Below are 24,296 nucleotides of genomic sequence, written 5' to 3'. Positions count from 1 at the left end.
CTTCTGTTGATTTTTGCACTTTTCTCACTGTTGGCTCAGCTTGGGTTTTGTGCTTGTGTTTCATAGTGGACTTTTTGCTGCTGCTTATAAAACCCTCCCTAGTCCTCGGGAGGTGCAGTGTCATGGGACGTGAGTCAGTTTAACCAGCCTCCTGCTCAGGGCAGGGTTGTTTCTTCTGCTACCCCATGCGCTCCCCTCAGGCTCTGAGCCAGAACCAGGATTTGCCAGACTTCTCTGTGATCTTCTTAACTGACTGACCTGGCAGAAGTCTAACAAAGTAAGATTAAAAAAAAATCAAAAGCAGCTGGATAGTTTCCTGCCAGGTCAGTGAGTTAAAGCTGCTTATGGAAGAAGCCAACAACTGCCAGAGCTGGCAGAGAGACCGGCGTTTAATGGCAGTCAGCTCCTTGGTCAGGTGCGTGGGGAAGTGCAGCCAGCGGTTGCATGCTCTGGCTGCTTTGGCACTCACTGGGCTCTACCATGAGTTTCCTGTGCTTCGCCATTTCAGCCACGTGCACTGCCAGTCGCCACCCTTGGCCTCATCCAAAAGTTGCCACTTTTGTTAAAGGACTTGTTAACACCGGCAGAATTGGAGAACACTGAAATGAGGGCCACTGCTGTGGCTGTGCAACGTGTCACACTGGAGGACAACACAGGCTGTTGCCTGGCTCAGCAGAGCAGCCCAGAGCGCCCAGAAGATAGGCCAGGGGCAGAGCCGGGTGGTTTTGCAGAGGCTCAGGGGATGGAGGCTGCGCCCGGGGCTTCCTGGTGCGCCCTCACTGCGAGGGCGGCACTCCTGCTGCATGGACGCAGACTGGCTTGGCACACACGGACTAGTCATTCCCTACCTGCACAGGACACCTTGGCCCGCGCTCCCCTCCCAAGGGAAAGGGAGCCCCGTGGGTATCGGCCTGGATAACCTCACCTGCCGTATTCCCTAGCTCTCCTGCAGGCAGCTCACTGGTGCTGTGCAGGTGCTGCAGCTTCTCAATGTGCACAACGCATCAGCTGCGTGCAAATAAAACGCAACCCCTTTGTGAGGGCCAGGGCAGGCAGCTGTCTTGTATCGTTCAAAGCCAAGCTGGAGAAGGCTTCAAGCTACCTCGGACAATTTGGCTGTGGGCATCTTGCTCCTGGGGGACGGGAAGAGGCTTTGGGGCCCCTGAAAAGAAGCATACAGCTGGGGGGAAGAGGATCATCCACTGCAAGAGCTAAATCAGCGTGGCCCACAGCCAGCCCTTGGGAGTGCCCAGAAAGGAGGGCACTGATGTGCTGCAAGCCAGGTACTCTCACCTCTCCTGTGTTCGGTCTAATCGCATTCAGGTCACTGGAAATTACTTTTTAAAAAAAAAATCCCATACTTTGTGTAAACTAGTAAAAAATATTTTTGAGGTTGTAATGTCCTGTCTTCATGCTGAACTACAAGGCTATTCCCTAGGCAGATATTTTTTTAATATCAAGAAAATAATTGATGCTTTTTACAGTGTCTGTAAGTCAGCACATCTCTCCTTTGCTTTCTGTGGATGAGAGAAAGTACTTACAGCTGCTGTTGTGTACCCAGCCTTGCTGCCATCTCTGCAGATTTTCCAAACTTATCCCAGATCAGTGTTTGTCTCAATATGTTTGCAGCTATTTTAGTTAAACCCAGACAACTTCATGAGTAATTCTGTGTTCCTCATCATGAGGTTGTGGCTTCTGTTTCTGCACTGGACAAGTATTGGAGAGCTACCCAGAGGCCTCATGGTCCTCTGGCTATCTTATGCAAGGTGCCCTGCAAAAAGCCCTCGATGTTTTGCTTGGGAAAAGGCACGTAGTTTTGCTGGCAAATAATCATGAGACAGGTCGAGAAACTGCTCCACTGATACCCAGCTGGAAACCAGCATAACCTCCTGTATCTGTGCCAGTTGCTGTGGGAGCCTAAGGGTGTTTTACTGCCACGTTGCCAAACCTGGTAGCAGGAAAAAAAGTGTTTGGTTAAGGCACAGTGCTGAGCCTTCCCTGGGGTGACAGGTCAGCGAACATTAATGCAGCAGTGTGGTCCAGATCCAGTGGGCTATTGGCCAAATGGACAAGGTGGGGCTGCCTGGGAGAACAGGGACATGTTGATCTGTGTCTTTCATTTTTAAATGCTGTTGAAAGGAAAACTGCCACCCACTCCCCTGTGGATGGGTACAACCTCCCAGACAGGTAGTGGTTGGATCTGCAGAGCTTGGGTCTCTTTACTGTCCCAGCCATCTGCCAGAAGGCTCTGGTACATGGTCCCCAGGGGCTGGGGCTGCTGCCAGCCTCTCAGACACTACTATGTCCCCTCGCGGACAGGACGTTCCCAGGGATGTGGTTCGGAGGCACACTGAAAAGCGACTGATGGGTTGGAAGGAGAGGGATGCCGGCTGGGGAGCAAGGGCCTGGCTGTGGGAGGGAAGCTGCATTCGTGCTGCCACGAACCCCTAGAGACAGATGGACTCATGACACCCAGCTTCTGCTATGGCACAGCAATGCCACTAAAGGCCATTGAAATGAGATCTTGGTCACAGGAAGACACAGCCCCAAACCCTTCACACATCTGTAGAAAAGCTACCTGCTTTTGGCAGTGGTTGGAGAGAGAGGGAGAGACTTGCCAGGGTTGCAGATTGCAAGAGCTGTACTGAGCTTTGGGTAGGAGAGCAATGTTGAAGTGTGGATGAGGCCCTTGCTGCTGGCCTTCTGTTAGGGTTCCCTGTAGTGCAGACAGCACATGTAACACTGAGGCGCCTTCTTCTCTCTCTGCAGGAACATGACATTGAGACAGCTTTTGGAGTGGTCCATGTCACCATGCGGGGCACACCCAAGGGGAACAGACCTGTCATCCTCACATACCATGACATTGGCCTCAACCGTAAGCCCTTGCATTCCCAGGACCCTGAAAAAGTGGTTGTTTGTGCTATTTGCTTTTGAGTGTGGGGACCAGTGGGACTGGCCTGGAGCTGAGATGAGACAGGTCATTCCAGGGTAAAAAGATAAAGGTCTGCAGGAGAGAGCATGGCGCACGCCCCTGTCTGTTCCAGCAGCCCTTGAAAGATAGGGCCAAGGTGGAAAGGTGGAAATAGGGCCACCTACCACACTGCAGTGCTCTAGCTGACTTGTTGAGCTGTGCAATAGAACTGCCACAAGGCATCCGTTCCCTGGATGGGAAGGCAGGTGAGCAAGTCCCTTCTGCAAGGCTTGAGAAGTAGTGTAATATTTCTCGTGGGCTCAGTTGCTCTTTCTGCATGTCTTCCCACCCAACACCTACTGTTATGTTCGCACAGGTGCTCCTCAGTGTGTACCGGGAGTCCCCAAGTGCTGCAAGGCCCTGTTTTCCTGGGGATGCACTTTGGGTGTCATCTGTGTGCCCTCCAGTCGTGGCACCTACTTTGCTGGGACTCACTGCTGCGCTGCAGTTGGGGGGCACAGCAGCATGCAGCACCCAGCACCCACCGCCCCGCAGACTCAGCAGCGGGGTGGGCTCGTGCAGGTGTGTGCCGTGGTGTTTGGAGGTGGATTGCAATGTAACTTCAGGAAATGTCTCATTTCTTTTGTTGTTGTTGTTTTAGACAAATCCTGTTTTAATGCATTCTTTAACTTTGAGGACATGCAAGAGATCACTCAGCATTTTGCTGTGTGCCATGTGGATGCACCAGGCCAGCAGGAAGGAGCCCCCCCATTCCCATCTGGGTAAGAGCTCTGCAGAGACCTTTGTTGTTCCAGATGTGGTGTGGACTGCAGTATGGACTGAGGTAGCACCCAGTTTAGGCAACTGTGACTGCCCGGCTGAGTGTAGTAGGAGGCAGCTAACGGGAACAGAGGAAATGGGAAGATGAGGAGGCTTCCCAAGGGGCATTCGGGGAACTTGCCTATTACTGAGGCATGGGTAAAGCCCTCACTAGTGGTGAGTGCTGGTACCAGCTCGCTGACTTGAGCATGAACCCAGCACACTGCAGTCTAGCTGGCGTTCCTTGCTCTGTCTGTCCATCCTCCCACAGAAGTCTGACTGCTCAAAAACCCACAGCTCTGTGTTAGTCTTGCTCTGAGGGTGGGATCCCTGCAGTTGGCTGGAGTATACAGTATCGCTGCAAAATAATTGCCTGCATACATCCCTGTCAGATGTTCCTTGTCTCTCCTACCTTGGGTAGAACTGGAAGGTGACTACTTCAAGCTGTATTTGGAGGTGCTTTGATTTCAGTCTCTCTTGGTTTTCAGCTACCAGTATCCCAGTATGGATGAACTGGCTGAAATGCTGCCTGCTGTTCTAACACACCTGAAGTAAGTCTCTGAAAGGAAGGGGGGTGAGCCAGCTGGACACAGCCATTCCAGCACCTGTCTCTATCTCTGCAACTTCTGATATGCTCACTGAGTTGTCCCAAGAGGCCTGAGCGTCTGCTAACCTGTGTAACCCTGTCTGGTTCTTATGTTGGGAACATTGTCTGCCACATGAGACAGTTTATGGCTGCTGCATCATTGCTGGATCATTTTGAAAATGAACCATAAATGAACAGCTGGATGCAGAGAGGGGAAAGACTTCGCCTCTCGGGGTGCTTCAGGTATGAGCTTAAGTTAGCCTTGCTGATTGTGAAATGCTTATATTTCAGCCTGAAGAGCTTCATTGGGATTGGACTGGGAGCTGGCGCTTATGTCCTCAGCAGGTGTGCAGTAAGTATATCTTCATTTCTTTGTGACTTAGATAAGCTGTGATCTTCCACTGATCAAACAGACCATTTGTGGGGCACAGGCAAAGTAGCAGTAATTACAGCAGGCCTGCAGGGAGCCATGTGAGAGCTACTTCGCATCCAGATGGTTAAATTGGAGCAGCCAAGGTTACTCTGAAGCTATGCCAGACATGGAAAGACTGCAATGTGATGTCTTTGAGTCAGCGGAGCCCATCCTGGCTGCTAGGAATATCCAGTCTTGTGTCTTCACAAAGACTGGCTGCATTACTGTATGCTGTTTCCAGTGTTTATGACACCAAACAGTTGATTTGGCGATGTGCTGTGAACCAGTGCTGATGAGGAAGGTGCTTTTTCACTGAAAGGAGATAGATTTTGCACTCCACCCTTTGACAAGAGAGTGCTAGCTTTATCTTGGTACTTACTTCTACATTTCTCTGTAGTGGAGTGTTCGCAAGCATGTGAAATCAGTGGACATAGTTAAGCAGTCCAGGAATTTGCCTGAGTCTTTCAGAAATAGTGTTTAAAAAAAAAATACAGAAGTCCAACATTCTCAGTAAAGTTTGATTCAAGTTGTTGAGTGCAGAGAGTTGCCGGTGATTGCTATTGCTGTTATTGCTTCTACACCGTGGAGCTGCCCCTCCTACAAACAATTCTCTGCTTCCCATTTCCTCCAGTCAGGGATGAGCCTGGGGCAGTGTGCGACACTGGTGTTTGCTCTGTTCCTTGCCTTTTGTTATCTTGTGTAGTTTTCAGTCTTGTCAAAGAGAAGGTCACGCAAATAAGCTTTTGTCCTCAGCTCAGCGAAGTTTTTTTTGACTTTTTTCCTTCTGCTCAGGCAGTGCCAATCTGTGCAGTGGAGCAGAAGAGCTGCCATCAAATTTCAGCCTTGGAGTGAGCCTGGAGCTCAAAGTTCTCTGGTTCTGTTTGGTTGCTGAGTTTGTGTTTGCAAGCAGTTCTCAAAGTATTTTGTACCCATGCTGCCCACACACCCCCCAGAGTAAACTGCAGGGTGCTGGGGGTGCCGGGCTGGAGCAGGGGCAGGGGTGTCTGCGGGCTGGGGGGCGGCGGGGGTGCCCTCAGGTGAGCAGGGTGTCTGTGCAGCTGCAGCTCCCCAGGCCTCTGCTCAGGCTGCAGGTGCTTGCGGGGCCTCAGCCACAGGCAACTCCTGTGCCATTTGCCAAATCTTGCCATTTTGCCACATCTCCACCGGGAGACTGCCTCCTCCTTGAGGAATGGAAGGAGGTGCTCTATGGGCACAGGAGTTTGTCCAGGTCCTTGCCGGAGGTGCCAGATTGGAGCAGAGACAGTCACTGCTCACAGGACCTGCAGCTGCACCAGATGGATGGGTCACCAGGAGACACTGCTGAGGCCTCCTCAGGCTGCAGGTGCTGTGTGAGCGGTCAGTCTCTCAGTGCCGACAACTGAATCGAGTAAGGTCTGCCTGGGAGCCAGCTTTGGGCCAGGCTCTGAAAAGGCCACTGGCTGCCCAGCACAGAAGGAGCTCCCCAATTGTCTTCATTTTACTCTGTCTTCCTTTTGCAAGGAGCTTTCCAGCTGCTGCGCCTGCCATTCATGGGCTGAATTGTCCTTCTGAGTTGTGCCTGTGCTCTCTCCCCACAGCTCAGCCACCCTGACCTGGTGGAGGCACTCGTTCTTATTAATGTTGACCCATGTGCAAAGGGCTGGATTGACTGGGCAGCATCCAAGGTGAGATTCTCCTTCCCCTGCACATCTTCTGTCCTCAGTGCTTAATGAACAATGTGTAGAGTAAGAAGAAAAAGGACGGAGTACAGGAATTTGTCGGTTTATGGCAAAAACTGTACAATCTCATTTCTGCCCCTGCTGCGTTTTCAGTCTGGGTGTAGTACGGCCTCCACCAAAGGAGCAGGGGTGGGTGTGATCATAAGTGAATGAGAAATCCTGGTAAACTGCTTGGATATAAGTGGCTGTTGAGCACCCAGCTTTCCTCTGATTTAGTACTCATGCTCGCAGGCTTCATTTGGCTGAGGTTGAATGGATCTTTTAATTATTCTGTTATTCTGGCCACTTGCAGTTCCGGGAGAGCTGTGTGTTGTGTGTGCACGGGCTGCTTTGAAGCCTTGCATGCCCATCCCAAGCTTCAGGCATTTGTTTCTTATATCACTTGAATAGTTTCTTTTTTGTTTTCTTTACTCTGAGGAGCTGCTTTGAAATTTGTAATGAAACTGTATTTTCCCGTTATTCTCCCTCCTCATTCACGATTGCTATTCAGTTTTCAGGCTGGACAACCAACATAGTGGATATTGTCTTGGCACATCATTTTGGCCATGTAAGTACCCAGCAGGTGTTAATGTTGCCCATGCAACTGTACTTGCATCTATAACTTCTGTATGTAGTACGTACCTGCTCTGAAATAGCTCTGGTCCATCAAATAAGGGTTGCCACAGATGGTACTATCTTCTCTGTGTGTCAAGCTTGCATCAGGGCTTTGCACACTGCAGAGAGCATGTACACCCTCACGCTTGCCCTGACTGCCTCCAGACATGTTAAGGAAGTAGTGTCCCACACATTAGTGCTAGAAGTCCTCCTGTCTGTGTGGTGCCCAGGCAACTGTCTGCAGAAACAAGTGGCCGCTGGTTCTCTGTAGCCAGCATGGAAGCATTTGGGCTCTGGGTAGAGCACAGATCAGCTGGGGGTTGACAGTGGGATATTGTGTGTGCCAAATGTTGAACTGCTGCATTCTTCTCTGCGTCTTCCCCTTCAGTTTCAGCAGAAGGAAACCAGCCCCTCCTGAAAACTTTGAATACAGCAATGCCTTCTGTTTGGGATTTGCTGGCTCACAACCAGCAAGCTTACTGGGCAGCTGAAAGGGTCTGTGCCTCATGCGCACTGTATATGACATGCAGCAGATCAGCCCCTGACCTGAAGCCCTCCTGGAACAACACACATCAGCACTGGAATGAGTCGTGTAGCTTCCTCCTGCTTAGAGCACATGCTGTTCTCTCCCCACTTTCAGGACCCTTCTTTATATGTAGTGCTTCCTTGCATTCCCTTCTCTGTCTCTTTCTGGCTGTCACTGGAATGCAGTTTCTTCTTAGAACTGGGTGTTGGGATTAAATTTTCCTTTGGTCCCAGTCTTAGGGCTTATCTATAAAGCTTTGATTCTTTAACATTAAGCATAAGCAGAAGACCTTCCTAAAGCAGAGTGATTTCTATCTGTATAAGCATTACTGAGTCTTGGGAGCTAACTTGCCCCATCTGAAGATACCTTTGTACTCCTGCAGCAGCATGTGCGCTGCCATTTGTAAAAGCATAGTCGCATCACCAAAGTATAGCACCTAGCAGTCATGGTATAGAAACACTTCGTGTAGCCTAGGTACTAATGCGGTCTGGAGTCTCTGCCCTCTGTGTTATTGTTCACAGGGGAATGACATGTATGGTGGCAGCTTAATGCTTCAGTATTTTTACGAGTATCATTTCTTTACTTGTGAAAAAGAGGATGTTCCCTGTCTTTCAATTCTTCTGCTTTTTTACAGGAGGAACTGCAGGCAAATCTGGATTTGATCCAAACATACAGGCTTCATATTGCACAGGACATTAACCAAGATAACCTTCAGCTGTTCCTCACCTCATACAACAGGTACAGGATACCTTTTTGCCTGCTAGATTGCTCCCATAGCTTCCCTGCTCAGTAGATTTGCTGTGATATATTTTGTTCCATTGGGTATTGTGTCATATGCACCTTTGTCCTAAGTCTAGTCTTCAGCCGTTACCCTGAGCCAAGCTCAGCCCTCATGCCTGGATGTCCCTTTCACACCTCGGTACATCCTCTTTCCAGGCACACGGCAAGCTTGCCATGAGAGCATGGATCCTGTTTTCTGGCGGTGACCGCTGGAGCTCCTGCTCATGGCATGCCACAGAGAGTGATAACCTGTTCCCTGGGTGCTGGAGCCAGCACTCCTGGTTGGATTTTGTATGCTCCCACAATAACCAGTTTCCTCTACTGACTTGATGGGGAATTGTTCTGTTTTGTCTTGCAGTCGTAGAGACCTGGAAATTGAGAGACCAGTTCTTGGCATCAATGAGAATACTGCAAAAACACTCAAGTAAGTTGTTGTGAGTCAGCCTGTCTCAGTCACTTACTGTGCAGTCCCTTCAGCAGAAAAGCTGCTGCTGCTTCTCAGCAAGAACCCCACAAGCCCACGTGCTGGGAAGACCGTTCAGACAGTCCCAGGCTGTGGGTGCAGTCAGCAGGCTGGTCCCAGCAGGTCCCAGGCTGTCAGCAGAGACATGTCTGGAAGCCCTCTCATTAAGAACACATTGAGATTCTCCAGAAGGCAGAGGAGTAAGTGGACCCACCTGAGAAGCTGGCTGAGAAGTGACATAAAGAGTGATAATCAGCACAGGGGAAGGATAAATAATTTTTCAGATTCCAAGCAAGAAAGCAAAATGGCCAAATTGATTCCAACGTGTAGAGCACATGAAGACTGCACATCGCAGTGCTGAGGCAGGATGCCTGGGCTGGACTAGAGACTGCTGCTTAGGCACTGCTCTTGGCTTCTTGGAACTGCATGGACTTATGCTCCTGCCAGTCCCAGGACTGTTTTAGGCACCCACAACCAAACGCTCTAGATCTTGGCTAACCTAAAAGAGGTGGATTTCCTTGCTTGGTCTCCAAGCAAAGGCAATTGTACTGCTCTCTGTCTTTGTCTTGCAGACAGCTGTAAGCCACAGAGCATTGTCTGTCCATTCAAGTGTCTCACGAGGGTCTGCAGACCCTTAAAATATTTCTTGTGGAAGTGTGGATCTCCGTGCCAGTGGACCTGCATATAGGTTCTCTGCCTCCTTAGAGGTGGTACTCCACTGGGTCTGAGGTCTGTGGCTCTCAGCCTCTCTAATTTTTGTCGTCTAGTCAACACACAAAAGTGGGGCCTTGATCTGTAAATGAATAGTGTAAATTCACAGCCACCTGGTCAGTGACCTCCTGTGTATGTTTTACATGTCGAATGTTAATTTTTCTTCTAGAATTTTGATACATATAAAAATGGATATGAAGGCACAGGTTTGCCAACAGAGGCTTTGATATTGTGACATTTTTCAGTATATACCCCAACATCTTTTGTGTTTCTTTCTAAAATCCAAACCAAAATACAGGGCTGAGCCGTAACCAGCCTCAGAAGCATTAATCTCTGTTGGATGTGGTTATTCCTGAGTTCCTAACAGACGTTCATTTCCGAGAGCACGCTCCCTCTTGCAGCCTGGGATGGTGTTTATCCCAACCCTAGGCACATCTTTTAACACGTGTGCGGCAGTAGCGGCAGTTGGTGTGCATTATGGGTGTGTGTGCAAGCCCTGGAGGATGTTTTGGTGCAAGAAAACGCCACGGTGTGGTGGCAGGTAGAGATTTTGCTGAGCATTGTTAACCTTTCATGAGGCTGTTGGTTCACAGAGCTCAGCCTTCTCAGAAATCCCTTAGATGCACTGCGAGTAACATCTCTCTTTCGGCTTTTGACTAGGTGCCCTGCCTTGCTAGTGGTTGGCGACAACTCACCTGCTGTGGAAGCAGTGGTACGTATCGGTGAACTCTTTCCTCTCATGACATCAGCCCCACAAATCACTTAGCAAACCTGCCTCACCCAGCAGTGCTTTCACCTTGCACAGAACTAGTCGCAGAAAGTGGCTCTTTGTCCCAAGCTCTTTTCCAGTCCCCCAGCTGTTGAGACCTGTCAGCCACCAGTGGGAGAGCCAGGGCTCAGGAGACTTACTGGCCCTGAGGGCTGCTCTAAGGTGAGGGTGGCAGGATCTGAGTAAGAGTCCTTGTGCCCAAGCATCTTGCTCAATAAGTGATGCTGAGGACCCCTTTCAGGAGCTTGCGTCCTCCCCCGAGCCTGGCCAGGCTGCTGCCTGGAGTTCAGTTCAAGTCATGAATTACTGTTCTCTTGCCGTTGAGGCTTCTCTTGCTGAGGCTGCCCAGGGTTTAAAAATAAGCAGTGTGACTCCAATTCCTGTGGTGGGGAGTCACACAGAGCACTGCAAAAGCAGTGCATCACAGGGAAGGCAACACTTAGAAGCATCTCCTTCCTGTTGTTCTCTGCAGACACCTAAAACCCACTTCCCTCCCAGCACGGTTATAAATGGGGCATGGTACAGTGCAGTGTGGTTGTGGTGGATGTTGCTCCTCCCCTTGAGCCAGTGATTGTGGGGAGACCAGGGGTTTGTGAACAAAAACAGTTGTCTTCAGAAACCGTGGAAGAGTGTAGGAGTCTCCCAAAGAGGTAGCTTGGACCTAGGAGCTGCGCATAGAGAACTGCTGTGGGGCATTTTCTGGTCATGGCCTATTGCCTTTTCATCAGTCTATTTGGCCTGGAAGGCTGAGACATTCTCCAACTTTTGACTTTGTGAGGATGCTATCTCTGAGGATTCTCATTACTTCCCACCCACAGCTGGGGGACAGGATAGGGTCTTCTGGATCTTGGCTTACCTATCTGGCTGCCCAGGTTCCCAGCTCGTGACAATCTTCCCTGCTGGGTGGCTTTTCCTATAGGGCCCCCACCTATTCCCTTTTTGCAGCAGCCTTGCAGAGAAGAGGTGGCTGCGGCCTCCTTGTCTGGCCAGGGAATGGAGTGATCTCCCTCCGTGCTGCACTGCACAGAAGTCTCCTTTCCTCCCAGTGTTGCTGTCAGAGCCCTGAAGGTGCTCCAGGGTTTCACGGTGCATCCCCAAAACCAGGGGATGATTTCCCTCGAAGTCATGACCCCATCTCTCAGAACAATGATATTCTGTAACCACAAGGTCCCCTTGGATGGGAATACCTGCCTTTCCTCTCTGCATCTTTCATTCACTGTTCTCTTCCTATGTGCTCTCTGCTCTTGTGCTCGGTCCTTGGCCCCAGAGAAGCTCCCATTGCTGAAAACAGCCACTGCGTCTGGTGCAGCTGCCCCACATTTTACATTTGACTCTTCAAGTTTTTTTGTGTGTTATCATGTCTCTCTTTCCTCCTTTTATTTTAGGTTGAATGCAATTCACGTCTTGACCCAACCAAAACTACCCTTTTGAAGGTGAGTGGCAGTCTAGAACCATTTCAGCCTGCACAAAGATGTTATTTTTGCTGAGGGCAGCTCCACTTAGGTTTTTCCCTTCCACACATTTAGCTTTAAGAAGTTTGTGCAGAGTCATCCGGGGCTGTGTTCTCTCCTGAGTGGAGCCAGACTTGGGAGAGAAGAGTTTGTCAGGGGGTCACGGAATCCTGCTTTATGGCTACTTCTCTGTTATCATCAACCAGACAGGAAGACCTGCTGAGAGTTAGCAGAGGTGCCCAGCCTCCACCCTGCTCTCAGCCAGCAGCAACGTCACTTTTTCTAGCTCTATATCAGTCCTTCCCATCCCCACCTGCGGCTCCGCAGTGTGCCAGACAACTGCAAAGTCACAGATTTGGGAAGAATGGCAGGAGGAGCTGAGACTCCTGGGCTTCTAGAGTATGGCCTGAGGTCACTTGGTAATGCAGCCTCCGAGGTGCTGGGTTCCTTCAGCAACAGGCTCCCAGAAGACGTGTCACCAGGCCTTGCTTCAGCTTTAGAGACAGGATGGTAGCAGTGTGCCTCATGTAGCAGTGCAGCTTGGTGCCATCAGCCCCGGTGGGGTTGGCAGTGCTCACATGGTTCTGGGGTCATCCTCCTGGGGTGGGAAGGACGGTTCAACCTCCCTTTTGTTTCCTGTTGCAGATGGCCGACTGCGGGGGCCTGCCCCAGGTGGTTCAGGTGAGAAATGCCTCCCAGCTCTCCCTTGGCATTTGGGTTGTACAGAGCCCCTTGCTCTGCTCGCACTAAAGCCACACTTTCTGTTTCCACAGCCTGGCAAGCTGACCGAAGCCTTCAAGTACTTTGTGCAGGGAATGGGCTACAGTAAGTGGAAACACAGTTTTCTGGTTTGGAGCGGGGTTGTTGTGAAGGGAACTCAGCCTTTCTGGTCCATCTGAGCCCATTGGCATCTGTGTCCCCACCCGTGAGTTAGTGTGGTTGCCAGGAGATCCATCCACGCTGGAAAGTCAACCAGTGTGCCAACAAGCCTTAGCAAACCAGTGTTGTTCCCTGACACATGTTTAATCCACACTGCAGCTGGAGTGGTGACCCCTTTTTGGTTGCTGGTGTCGGTAAAACCTTGTAAGTTCGTCTTTGTGCCAGTCCAGAAAAGTGTGCTTCTGAGAACGGTAGATCTTCTGAAATCTTCTGTGCATACCTTCTCTGGAGGAGAAGGTATGTCTTTTCTCCTCGGACATACCTCTTTCTTTCAGACTCTCACCAGGGGTAAGCAATATCTCAGAATGAAACCCTCTAAGAGCAGAGCAGAGTGCTGAGTGACTTCTGAGACACCCAGGGAGCCCAGAAGGACGTGTGCTTTGATCCAGTGCATGCCCTGCTGTATGGCTTTCTCCTTGTGTTTGGAGGCAGAAGACATTGTCTCAGTGTGTCAGGCTGAGAGCTGCTCAGCTCCCCTGCCCTGGTACTCCAGAGACTGGGGGACTTCAGGAGAAGGGCTTCTCAGTGCGCTAAAGCAACTCTGTCTCCATTGCAGGCATCTTGGCACAGCTCTGTCTTGCCTGCCAGGGGCCAGGGCTAGGAGTTCACTTCTGTGGATGATGAACCTTCAAAAGCTGGAATTACAGGAGGGGTTGGTTCACGTGGCTGGTTGACCACTCAGCATGGCCATCATGGCAGCTGTTACACTCCCAATGGTCTCCACAAGGCCAGAAGTTCTTTGCCAGCTTATGGGTGTTAGGGCTTAGAAGAAGCTGTCCTTTCCCTTAGAGCTGTGTGTAGTTGACATGAACATAGTTGGACAATCATGTTCTCCAAGGCTGGCCAGAGGAGCCTGGTCCTGCAGAGGAGGGTGCCACATGAGAAGGCTCCCTCAGCCTCACAGCCTGAGAGCATTTCAATGTCCATATCTCTTGTGTTCCTGGTGTTAGTAAATTCAGCGAGTGCCGTCATCAGAGGAAGGACTTCAGCAGCTCCTTTTGGGTCAAATCTCATGCAAATAGGATGCACAGCACTGGGGAAGGACAGAGGGTAATTTTCTGTTTCCAGAATTAGTAGCTAGTCCGAAAATGGTTTTCCCAACTTTGGTGGACAAGACTGTGTTGGCACTGCTTATCTTGGCCAGCAAGGCCTCCTCTCTTGGGGAAAAGAAAAGAAGCAAATCATAGAAGCTTGCCATTACTAAAAATGCACAAGCCAGTTCCTCAACAGCTATTCTTGTGCCTTCCGCACATTGGCTAAAACAGTTGGACCTGCTCACGCTGACACCGCAGGTGGAAGGTAGTGCCTTGTAGGTGGCTCGTAGCAGAAATCTGACACTGTCAACTCAAGAAAAGATGGGAATTTCTGTTCCGTATCTGGAGTTACGGAATATACCCCAGTTTCCCCAACATAGGAAAGTGACGTGGCTGTTGAGCAGTTGTGGTGTGTCCGGTGGGAAGGTAGGGTCACCAGGTACATTGCAATTTCCAGCTAAAGGCATTGATGAGATCTGGCCCTGATGGATTTTTGAGTCAGCTTGGCATCTCCCTGAGATGCTCGTTAGCAGCTTTTTTAACAAATATTGGGAGGTTTCACTGCAGTGTGTGAGCTGGGAGTGGAAGGGAAAGTAGCTGGGGATCCCAGGAGCCGTGCTGCTGGTCACACACCACAACTAATTGGCTCTTTCCTGTATTCATCCCTTTCCTTGTCTCATGTTGTTTCCAGTCCCCTATGTGCAGCTCAGCCACCTAAGCACTGAGTCAGGTACCTTCAACTGTGCATCTGCCTCGGCCCCACTCTGTGTACTGAGTTGAATGATTCTTCGGGTGCATTGCTGTGTCTCGGCATGCTGGCCTGCTGCGGGCTAGGCTGATCCATTGTACAACATGTATGCTATGGTTTTTCACCTTTCATTTGTATTTTGTTGATTGTTGCATGACTTCAGCTCTGTGGTTTTCTAGAGTGACGAGACTGACTTTCAAAAGGTCATCTGTACAGCAGCTGCCTTGGTTTGCACAGACACTCCCCGTGACTGCACTTGCAAATGATCAGTTACACTTCTGGCATTTGCTCACCTTGGACCTTTTGAAATTGGGCCTTAAACATCTTGCTTTAGATGTGCAAAGACTTAATTTTGGCGGTGAAGAGTGAGTTTTCTTCCTCTCTGGGTATAGCTCTTCTTGTGCTCACCCAGTGGCACATATCTGAGTGACTGTGATACCTGCTCTAGGAACTTCCTCCTTGTCTAAGTCCCACACTTGTTCTTTCTTGCAGTGCCAGCAGCTAGTATGACCAGGCTGATGCGCTCCCGTACTCACTCCTCCTCTAGCGTGGGCTCTGGCGAGAGTGTCCGCAGCCGGTCTCATACTAGCAACCATGGTGAAGGAAGTGCTGGAACCCCAGAAGGAATTGACCTCCAGGATGCACCTCAAACCATGGAAGTATCCTGTTAGGCAGGAGCCCCTCTTCTGGATTCAGACAACTCCACTCGCCCCCACCGAACCCACTCAGAATCTAGCATTTCATCCAACATGGCATTAACTGTTCTCTCTAACTTGTGCATGTCCATCTGAGCTACCACCTCCTTGGTAGTCTGTACTTGGCATTACTTTGGTCCTTTCTGTATGCCCTTGGCATCAGAGCCTCTTTAACTCTTGTTAGCATTCCTCGGTCTTAGTAAGTCACGTTACTGTACATGCTGATACCATCTCCTTTCTGTGCTGTATATCAATCCAGATGACAGCTGTTGTCTCCCCTGTTCATTTAAATATAATTTCTGTGGCTTTGTGAGGTTTAGAATTGCTTTCTAGTTGTGCTTCTGCTAAAGGACCCTTGTGGTGCAGTAGTTATGGCATCTATGGGACGTGGGAAAGCAAGACCATGACGATGTGAAACTCCGGGCGCTGGAGCAGGCGATGCTCTTTGGCAGAGCTGTGCCTGGAGCACAGAACCCACCAGAAGGTCTTTGTGTTCCCAGGACTCTTGGCATGCCAGGCAGCCACGGGGAAAACAAATGGTCAGAAATACTGTCTTGGTCTCATCTCTGTATGTGTGTTAAGAAGGAGCAGAGTGATTTCTTACCTGAGCCTCCTGAAAGGGCAAAGCAATTAACAAGTAAATTTACACTAACTGAGGTGCACTATTAACTGAGTACAAGGGATATTAAATGGCAGCAGCCCTGGCTTCCAGACCACCTTAGCTGACTCCTGCAGAAGGGCCAGGCGCAGTTAACACCTAGTCACTATTCTACCCTGGCACAGGGGAATCTTTAACATCGAGTAGGTTGTGAAATGGGCAGCAGTGTCCCTTGTCTGGGGATCCAGAAATCTCCTGCACTGCCAGCTCTGCTTCCCGCTGCTGCCCGCCCCAGGCAGGGTGTCTGCACAGGGTATTAACTGAGGCTCAGGAAATACCAGTGAATGTAAATGACGGCCAGCAGATGCACATCCGTGTGAGTCAGGTCAGAAGTGCAAGCAGTGAATACCTCTGTGCAGGTAGTCTTTACTGTCTTCGTGGAATTCACAATTCTGCTGCCCTTTTACGTCTGGCCGGGTCACAGAGGGCAGGAGGCAAATGCCTGCTGCGTGCCAGGGTCTCGCTGTTAATGGGAGAAAAGGGATGAGTGGTCAGGCTGCTACAGGTCTCAATAGGTGAGCAAAACATTCTTTCTTAACTGTTGAGCAGTCCTGACCCACTGGGAGCCAGCTCCTCCAAGGGTCACGCTCATGTTCTGCTCCATTTCAGGTAGGGAATGGGACTGGGAGGCTCTGCCTGAGGGGGACTTTGTACCAGTTATTAAATAAAGCTATAACTGAGTTTCATTGTTACCCTGTGTGCTCGTGTCGTGTCTCTTGGCTCAACCCGACACCCCTGCTGGTTTTGTCAGTTTTGGTGTCTCCTGCAGTGAGAGGCGAACTCTTCCCCGTGGAAGGGGAAGCACTGCCCACCTCCTGCGAGAGGTGTCCTTGCGGCTGTGCAGGAGCAGCAGGGGCAGGTGTCCCCATGTCCCCTGGGAGAGGCTGCCTAAAGGCACTGCAGAGCTGGCTTCCGCAAAAATGCAAAAAAGAAACTTCCAGCTTTGACAGAGTGGAGACTAAAAGACAGGTTTGCTGCAAAACAAGGGAGAACTGCCGCCAAGAATTGCCTCCGAACACAGGCGAGCGCTAGGAGCTGCCTTCCCTGGTGAGCAGTACTCTGCACGGGCATGTTTCATGGGTCTGACACAAAGTTAACCTGTAAACCCTGTGACAGGGCTGTTGTCGTGACACGCGGAGGCCGAGGGCAGTTTGGAAGGCAGTGTGAGGTCTGTTTGCCCATCTGCCCCCTGCGCTGCAGCCCGCTGCAGGTGGAGCAATGCACAGCAGACGGTCGTTTAACTCAACCGTTTCTGCATCTTCTGCTTTTCACATCCAGCTTTTGCTCTCAAGTTTCAGCTGTCTGTCATCTTAACTTTCACAGAAGGCTCGTGGGGACTGAAGAGGGGTTAAACTTCTGGTCACAGATCAGTCCCGGCCTTGCTGTCCTGCCCACGGTGCGAACTCCTGCAGCATCGGGCTTTGACTGTCCGAAGACCTTTGTGGGGGGAAATAGACAAAGTGCGGGAAATAGACAAAGCGGTTTCATGGATCGCAGACTGAATGAAAGGTGAGAAATGGGAGCAACTGGCCCATTGTATTGATGAGCAAGTAGTGAAGTGACAAAGTGATTAAACGAACAAAAATATAGGTTTGAGTCTGCAGAAGATAGGAGAGTTTCAAAGACCCGGGGCCACCAGGTACCCCATCGCTGCTAAATGCAAGTGCCGGATGCAAAGCCACATACACAGGAGAGCTGATGTACGTGCGGCGCTGTGATTTAATGTCAGTTAACTACGCTGAGAAACGGTTCTTCCTCAAGTTCCCTTATGAAAATACAGCAACAGACCAAAGGAAAGGCAAACACAATATTAAAATGACAATGAAATGAGTTAGAGGAAATAATACCACAGCAGGGGAGGGTGCGAGCTCACCCAGTGCTGTTCATGATGATGTGGAGCAGGAGAGCTCAGAGCTACAGGCTGCCCATGCACAAGGAACCCAGGAGAGTGAATAGATGAGATTTTTTAGCAATTTGGAAGAAGGGTGATGAAGAAGAGAATTTTGTTGCCATGGTGGTTCATAGGTGTAAGCAAGGCAGGATTTGTAGTGAGGGTTGTCATACATTTTATTACCCCAAGCATAACTGGAAAAAGTGAATTTATTTTCACATAAGCAAGTGCTTTTCCTGGTAAAAATACAAAAATCAAAGCTAAATACAAGTTGAGAAATGAGTTTTAAAAAGGGCAAAATGTTTCTTTGGGTGGCAAGAGCAATGCCAACCAAATACAGGAACAGAGCTTGAGCTCGGGCCAGGCTTACCTGGGCTGGGATCCCCAAACCCCACCACGCTGGCCCCGCTGGCTGCTGGGGTGGGAGCTGGACACCCACTGGCTGGGGGGACACGGCTGTGCATTTCCACACCTCGAGGGGCAGCATGGAGGTTAGACTCTGTCCTCGAGGAGCTCAGTTCTGCTGAAGGTTTCTCTGGGGTCACCGATGGAAAAACATTCTCACAGCCATGGGCTGAAGTTTCTGCCAGGCAGCTGCTTGGCTGCGGTGCCACTTGTGCTGGAAGGTGCTGTACGTCACCCAGAAAACCACAGTCCTTGCGAGACAGCAGCTTCGCTCTGCTGACCCAGCGCTGTGGCCCAGCTGCAGCCGTGGCTGCGCACTCACAACTGGACATGCTCCTTGGTGAAAGCTGATGGACCCAAACTTTTCTTGGCCGTGCCAGATGATGCTGTGAGGACTAACAGCCAAACATTGTGGTTTGGGAGGCTCAGAACTGATACTGGGATCTTTCCCCCTTTTTAAGCCAGCAGGGTGGGATGAAAGATGGGGAAGGATGTGCAGCCTTGGAGATTTTCAGGACGGAGCCACAGCTGGGTAGCTCGTGTCAGTCACGCATTGATGAGGGAGCAGGACTGGGGCCCTCAGGGCCCTTCCCCCCAAAACATCCATTATTTGATCTTAACGCCTGAAACACCCTGCTGGGATGGGTGCTGTGGCTTGCTTTGCTTGGAGCCTTGTCCCTCTCCATTGGTGTCACTGCTGCCCCTGCCCGCTCATGGCATGGGGCTGCCTGGCGGGGGGTAGGCATGGCTCCTGGGAGCATCTTGTGGCCAGAGGAACCCATGGCCTTGTGTGCCACATTCCCACCCATGCGTTAAGACAAAGCCCCTTTGCCCAGCCCCACTGTCCAGGTGTGTGGGGGGGCGAATGACAACTGGGGTCCCATTTTATTCTCAGCGCAAACCCAGGACGGTGCTGGGCAGCGCAGTGCTGGGCTGGGGAGAGCTGAGCCACATTTGGGACAGGTCATGGCACCCCACATCCGCGGGGACCCCAGTGGGGCTTCAACACCAGTTCCAGGAGCAAATGAATCGTCTCCCAAATATAATGAACCCTTTCAAGCCAGCAGCGTCCGAGCTCAGAGCAGGCTCGTGGGGCCCTGAACCCCAACAGCCGCACACAGCCCCAGTGGGCAGCTGCTTTTGTAAGCACCATGACTTCACACCGTCATGGTGGTTTTCAAGTGACCAGAAAGTTTCAAGCGCACAGTGTAAACAGTAGCAGGATGTTCAGCCGCAGCAGCGTGGCCGAGCAGCCATGGCGGCCCAGCCAGCACGGCATGGCTGGTGCCACCCCAGGATGGCGGCACAAAAGTTGCCGGGAGCAAACCCCAAGGGCTTTCCTCGAGGCGGGGAGGGGGCAGCAGCGGGGCCGGTGCTGGAAGGGGCTTGGGTGAGGCTGGGGATGGGCCCGATGTGGGGCTGCCCCAGACGTAACCCAGCCTGGCACAGGCAGGGCTGTGCTTGGCCATGCTGGGTGTGGAGCAGTGTTGTGCCGGGGGACACCCATGCGGTGTCCCACCCAGCACCACACGCTGTCCTGGGGGCCGTGCTTGGCCCTGCTGCTGCGGCCATCGCATGGAGGAGGCACCCTGCGCCCCCCCATGGCTTGTCCTGGCTGGGGACGGGGCTCGTCCAGCCTCAACCGCTGAGTCCTGCAGCCAGCTCTGCTCCTGTGCACGGGCCACCCTTCCCTCCCTCTTTCTCACCCCCAAATCCTATGTGATGACCATAACACCTTGAGTGCCCCCAGGGATTTTCATAGGCCTTGTCCCCCATACTGAGGTCCCTGAGGGACACAGCTGAGCAACCTGTTGGCTGAGTGAAAAAGAGAAAACCCCACTCTGGTGCAGGGGAACGTCACAGGAAGCAGTGGCAGCCCACAGCCCCAGCTCCGGCCTCGCACCCCTCGCCGGCAGCACTGCCGGGAGCAGCCCCAGCTCCAGCACCTGAAAACACCCAGCTCTAGAGCAGAGGGACGGGGGCGAACCAAGCGGGTCTTGTGAGGGGTTGCCCTGCACGAGGAAGACTCCCTGCGCCAGAGGGACCCCTGCAGCCTGGGTGCCCTGAGGACCCACCGTGCTGGAGGAGCACCCCACAGGGCAGAGCCCAGCTGTTATCTGCCTGGATGGCTCCCGCACAGTGGTGAAAGCAGCGAGAGGCAGGTGAGTGGGGTTCGACCCTGCTGAGGGCAGCAGCTGGCTGGGGAGCAGGGGGAGAGCTCAGCCAGGGGTGGGTGTGGGTCACGCACAGCTTTGGCTGCATGTCTCCAAGGCTGATGAACCGAAACAGGCAGAGGGGTATCCCCGTAGCCACTGAGCTCCCCGTGGGGACCAGCAGCTTGGGGCATTGGGACAGGGTGGCCCACACACCAGGGGACACTGGACTGGGGTGGGCTGGCAGCACTGAGCATAGCCAGGGACATGGGGCAACCATGGGGATGTGGCTGCCCCATCCAGGGAGGACCCCCAGGTCACCCCAGCTGGGGCTGCAAGTCCCCATATGCCCTCCGGAGTCAGGAGGTAGTTTCCTCAGAGAGCTCCCTGGGGAGCTGCTGCCAGGCTCAGCCCCAGCCCAGAGCCCTGCCCTGGCCTTGACTTTCTGGGGAGCCACCATGCCAGCATCAGCCGGTAGCAATGCCCTGCCCTGTGACCCATGGGCCTGCATCCCAACACGGCCATGCCACAGGGCTCGGGGCTCCACAGGGGACCAGTTCCCCTGCCCTGGGCCCATGGTGCTGCTGGCACCAGGCATGAGCGTCTCCTTCCCTCCCAGCTGGCAGCTGAGGCCAGGGGCCAAAGGCCCCCGCTGAACCCCAGGGATGGGGAGCCTGCCCAGCCGGGAGAAGCCGCTCAGCATCCTGCCAGGGGTTGCTGACTCCATGCAGCCCCCGCTGCCTACACAGGCAGGTAAGTGCCTGGCAGCTGCCAGCTTGGCCATCAGCCCCTGGTGTGCGCATCCTTCTGCCCCAGCTGGTGCTGGCTGGTGCTGGGGGAGCTCTGAGCCAGCTCACATTCCCCTCAGCCCCCAGCAGCTTCTTGGCCCTCTGCGACTTCCCCTCTGGCACGGGGGCAGCCGTTGTCCTGAGGATGGGGGAGCAGCTCCGCGTACTCTCTGAGTAAGTCCCCGCACAGGACGGGCACCCCTGTGCAGCCCACAGGGCCATGATGGCGGCACCCATCCTGGGGGTCTCCTCCCTGTGCCCGGCAGCCTCGGCCCCTCAGGATGATTTCTCCCCCTTCCCTGCAGGGATGGGGAGTGGTGGCTGGTGGTGTCTGAGGTGTCTGGCAAGGAGTGTCATGTCCCCAGCAGCTGCGTGGCCAAGGTCAGGCACAGGTAAATGCTGGGAAGGGTCTGTCCCAGGGTGGGGCCAAGAGGACATGGCCCCACCACAGAGCCAGGCCAGCCCCGAGGCCAAACTCCAGCCACCATGCTGGGGCATCCTGCCCCATTTCTCTCCCTGGGCCATGGAGCAGCACTGGAGCTCGGGGAGGCAGTGCAGCATGCTGGGGTGTCCCCAGGACATGTGCTGCTGCACCCCGAGCTGTCCCCTCTGCCCCGGCTGGGGCAGGACAGACCCTGGGGTGCTGGGTCTCCCTGTGCAGCCCGGAGAGTGCTCACCCAGCGCCGGCTGCCTGCACAGGTGGTTGTACGAGGGCATCAGCCGGCAGAAAGCGGAGGAGCTGCTGCTCCAGCCAGGCAACCGCAGCGGGTCCTTCCTGATAAGGGAGAGCCAGACCAGGCAAGGTGAGAGCCCTCGGGCCCCATCTCCTGTACCCCCTCCCAGCCATCCCCACTGGGGTGCCGAGTGGGGCCTCAGTGGGGCTGGTCCTTCATCGCTCGCACCTGGTGGCAACAGCCCGCCCTGAGCAGTGGTTTCCTGGTGCCACTGCTCCCTGCTGCGTGCTGAGCCTCTATCTTGGGGCCCCAAAAGAAAAAAACACCAGCAGGCTTCCTGCAGCTTTTGGTTAAGCAGAGATGTAAAAAGGTTCAGCCTCTGAAATGAAACGGGGCCCCCATCCTGATGATGTGCCGAGGCAACACCACTGGGTGCCCCAGTGTGCACGGCTGATGCACCGGCACGGTGCTGCATGGCCCTGTGGTGGCCTGGGCACTGAGGGGCCATGGGGCTGGGGCTGTCTCATCCCTGCACAGCACTCAAAATTGGAGACTCAGGCACAGAGCCACAGCACCCTATGCTGAGGGCACGTGGGACATGGCAGGCACTACCTGGGCTCATCCCATGTCCCAGCACTTCCACAGTCCCCAGTTTGGAGGTGCTCATGGCATGGGGCTGGCACGGGGATGCTTGCGGCTGCACAGCCCTGTGGGGAGACAGGTGCTGCTGGCCACTCCCATGGGGCGATAAAATCCCCGATGTGGGAGAGCACGGGGCAGTGGGGCTGAGCGGGTGAGTGCCATGGCAGCCCAGCCACCTGCCCCTCACCCTGGCAGGCTGCTACTCACTGTCAGTGCGCCACAGCGAGCGTGCCTCATGGGACTCAGTGACACACTACCGCATCCACCACCTGGAGAACGGCTGGCTCTACATCTCCCCCCGCCTCACCTTCCCCAGCCTGCATGACCTGGTGGACCACTACTCTGGTAACGTCCCACCAGCCCCCCAGCACCCCCAGTCTGGGCGGGGGGATGCTCTGCACCCTGCAGGGAGGGAGTGGGGAAAGGTGGCAGCTGGTCCCCCACTTGCCCAGCTGCCCCCAGGGTTGGGGTGCAGGTGGGGGGCTCCCTGCTGACGCTGCTGGCTCCCTGCCTAGAGTTCGGAGAGGGGCTGTGCTGCCCCCTCAGGGAGCCCTGCTCCATGGAAGGGGCGAGGGTGGCCCCAGTCCCTGCCATGCCTGATGTCGTGAAGAAGCCATCACTCAACTGGGACAAGATCGACAGGTAGGGATGGCCGGGGAAGGGTCTGGGACTCCCCCCACCGCCCCTGCCAGACCCTCAGGGGGCCTGGGGGCTGCCCACTGACTGTCCCATCCGCCCTCCCACAGCTCCCTCCTGTTCTCAGAGGCCGCGTCCCCACCAGAGGACTCTCCCATCAGCCTGGGCCTGAGGGAAGCCATCAGCTCCTACCTCCTCCTGACGGAGACAGCCGCCCCCGGGCCTGCGGGGAAGGGGGCGAAGAGCAGCTGAGGGCAGGCCCCCATTTGGCCACAGCCCCACAGCGGACACCCGGCCCTTGTTACAGCGTTCTCCTGGTTTCAGCCACAAAGGTGCTGCGGGAGCCGTGCGCCCCGGGGCTGTTGGCCTGGACACGGGCCAGCTGAGACCAAGGTGGGGACAGCGGGCACCGATGCTGGAGGAAGGGGCTGCCCCAGGGCCCATCCTCCCCAGAGGCGGGTGCTTTGAGCACCCCAAACATCACCCAGCACCCACGGGAGGAGAAGGCAGAGGCTGCACACAGAAGGTGCCCTGCCTGCCCCACTATGTCCCCACGGCAGCAGGGAAAGGGGATGCAAAGGCCCAACGAGCCAAAGCCTGGCCCAGATGAGGGAACACCCCGACCCCACCAGACCCCTCAAGTTGATGCACAAACTTTTTTGGGGTGGGGTGGCTGTGCAGGACAGGGCTCTCACCCGCCCATAACTCGCCCCTCTGCTCGTCGGGACCGGCAGAGCAGAGGCCAGGAGGAAACCAGCCTCTTACTGCACTCAAAGTAGCTGATCTTTAAACCTTTCAACACATGGATTGTACTGGATTTAAGGTCCATAAAACAGTATCCTGCTGGACACACGGCAATAACCATTTATAGTGTCTTAATTAAAGAACATCTCATTCACAGTTGAGGGTTTGTGAATAAATTGTGAACTGCCAGCTATAACCACAGGGCAGGTTTCTCTCTGCCGCAGCCTGGGGGGGGTTCGCTCCTTACCTTTCCTTAACGTGTGACCAATGCTGTATTAGCGATCATTTTTAGTAATCATTCCACACACAGCCATTGCCCCTGGCCCTGCCGATGGCTTTCCCTGACCTGGGATGAGCCGATGGCCACAGGTCATGTCTGGTCCTCGGCCAACTCACTTAGGGCAAATTAACAAGCCCTGGAGGTTTAGAAAAGTTTAACATCACAACTGCTGTTTTAGGAGCAATGGGGAAAGAAATGGGTCCATGCCAGGACTAGATGATCCAAAAAGGCAGAATGCAACTACTCGTGTCCAACCCTGATCTAAGCTA

At 53.4% G+C, this 24,296-nt stretch overlaps 2 protein-coding genes across 3 annotated transcripts in view; both read left to right on the top strand.

Annotated features, from left to right (window-relative positions):
- The window catches only part of NDRG3 (NDRG family member 3), a 33,634-nt gene extending 18,182 nt beyond the window's left edge, over positions 1-15,452 (top strand). For both annotated transcript variants that reach the window (XM_009886324.1, XM_009886323.1), the window contains 13 exons: positions 2,770-2,875; positions 3,573-3,693; positions 4,219-4,281; positions 4,608-4,668; positions 6,306-6,392; positions 6,937-6,993; positions 8,201-8,304; positions 8,705-8,770; positions 10,181-10,232; positions 11,675-11,722; positions 12,386-12,421; positions 12,514-12,565; positions 14,954-15,452. In XM_009886324.1, the coding sequence (XP_009884626.1) occupies positions 2,770-2,875; positions 3,573-3,693; positions 4,219-4,281; positions 4,608-4,668; positions 6,306-6,392; positions 6,937-6,993; positions 8,201-8,304; positions 8,705-8,770; positions 10,181-10,232; positions 11,675-11,722; positions 12,386-12,421; positions 12,514-12,565; positions 14,954-15,132 (1,032 nt within the window). In that variant the 3' untranslated portion in view covers positions 15,133-15,452. The remainder of the gene's footprint in view (positions 1-2,769; positions 2,876-3,572; positions 3,694-4,218; positions 4,282-4,607; positions 4,669-6,305; positions 6,393-6,936; positions 6,994-8,200; positions 8,305-8,704; positions 8,771-10,180; positions 10,233-11,674; positions 11,723-12,385; positions 12,422-12,513; positions 12,566-14,953) is intronic.
- A 5,476-nt stretch (positions 15,453-20,928) lies between these two features.
- SLA2 (Src-like-adaptor 2) lies at positions 20,929-23,255 on the top strand. Its single transcript, XM_009886322.1, has 7 exons — positions 20,929-21,022; positions 21,132-21,225; positions 21,357-21,443; positions 21,751-21,854; positions 22,563-22,712; positions 22,883-23,009; positions 23,114-23,255. The coding sequence occupies exons 1-7, from the start codon at positions 20,929-20,931 to the stop codon at positions 23,253-23,255; spliced, it is 798 nt and encodes a 265-aa protein (XP_009884624.1).
- Positions 23,256-24,296: the final 1,041 nt, after the last annotated feature.

The sequence above is a fragment of the Charadrius vociferus genome, unplaced genomic scaffold (genome assembly GCF_000708025.1).
Source record: "Charadrius vociferus isolate BGI_N301 unplaced genomic scaffold, ASM70802v2 scaffold225, whole genome shotgun sequence".
NCBI lineage: Eukaryota > Metazoa > Chordata > Aves > Charadriiformes > Charadriidae > Charadrius > Charadrius vociferus.
Note: the sequence above shows the minus strand (reverse complement) of the source record. Positions and strands in the feature narration are given on the sequence as shown.

What these genes read in the sequence shown, in the direction of transcription:
- SLA2 (XM_009886322.1), top strand. Translation starts at nt 20,929, where the DNA reads ATGGGGAGCCTGCCCAGCCGGGAGAAGCCGCTCAGCATCCTGCCAGGG. An exon ending in GGAGAGCCAGACCAGGCAAG is followed by an intron (nt 21,855 to 22,562) that starts GTGAGAGCCCTC and finishes TCACCCTGGCAG; the next exon opens with GCTGCTACTCACTGTCAGTG. An exon ending in AACTGGGACAAGATCGACAG is followed by an intron (nt 23,010 to 23,113) that starts GTAGGGATGGCC and finishes GCCCTCCCACAG; the next exon opens with CTCCCTCCTGTTCTCAGAGG.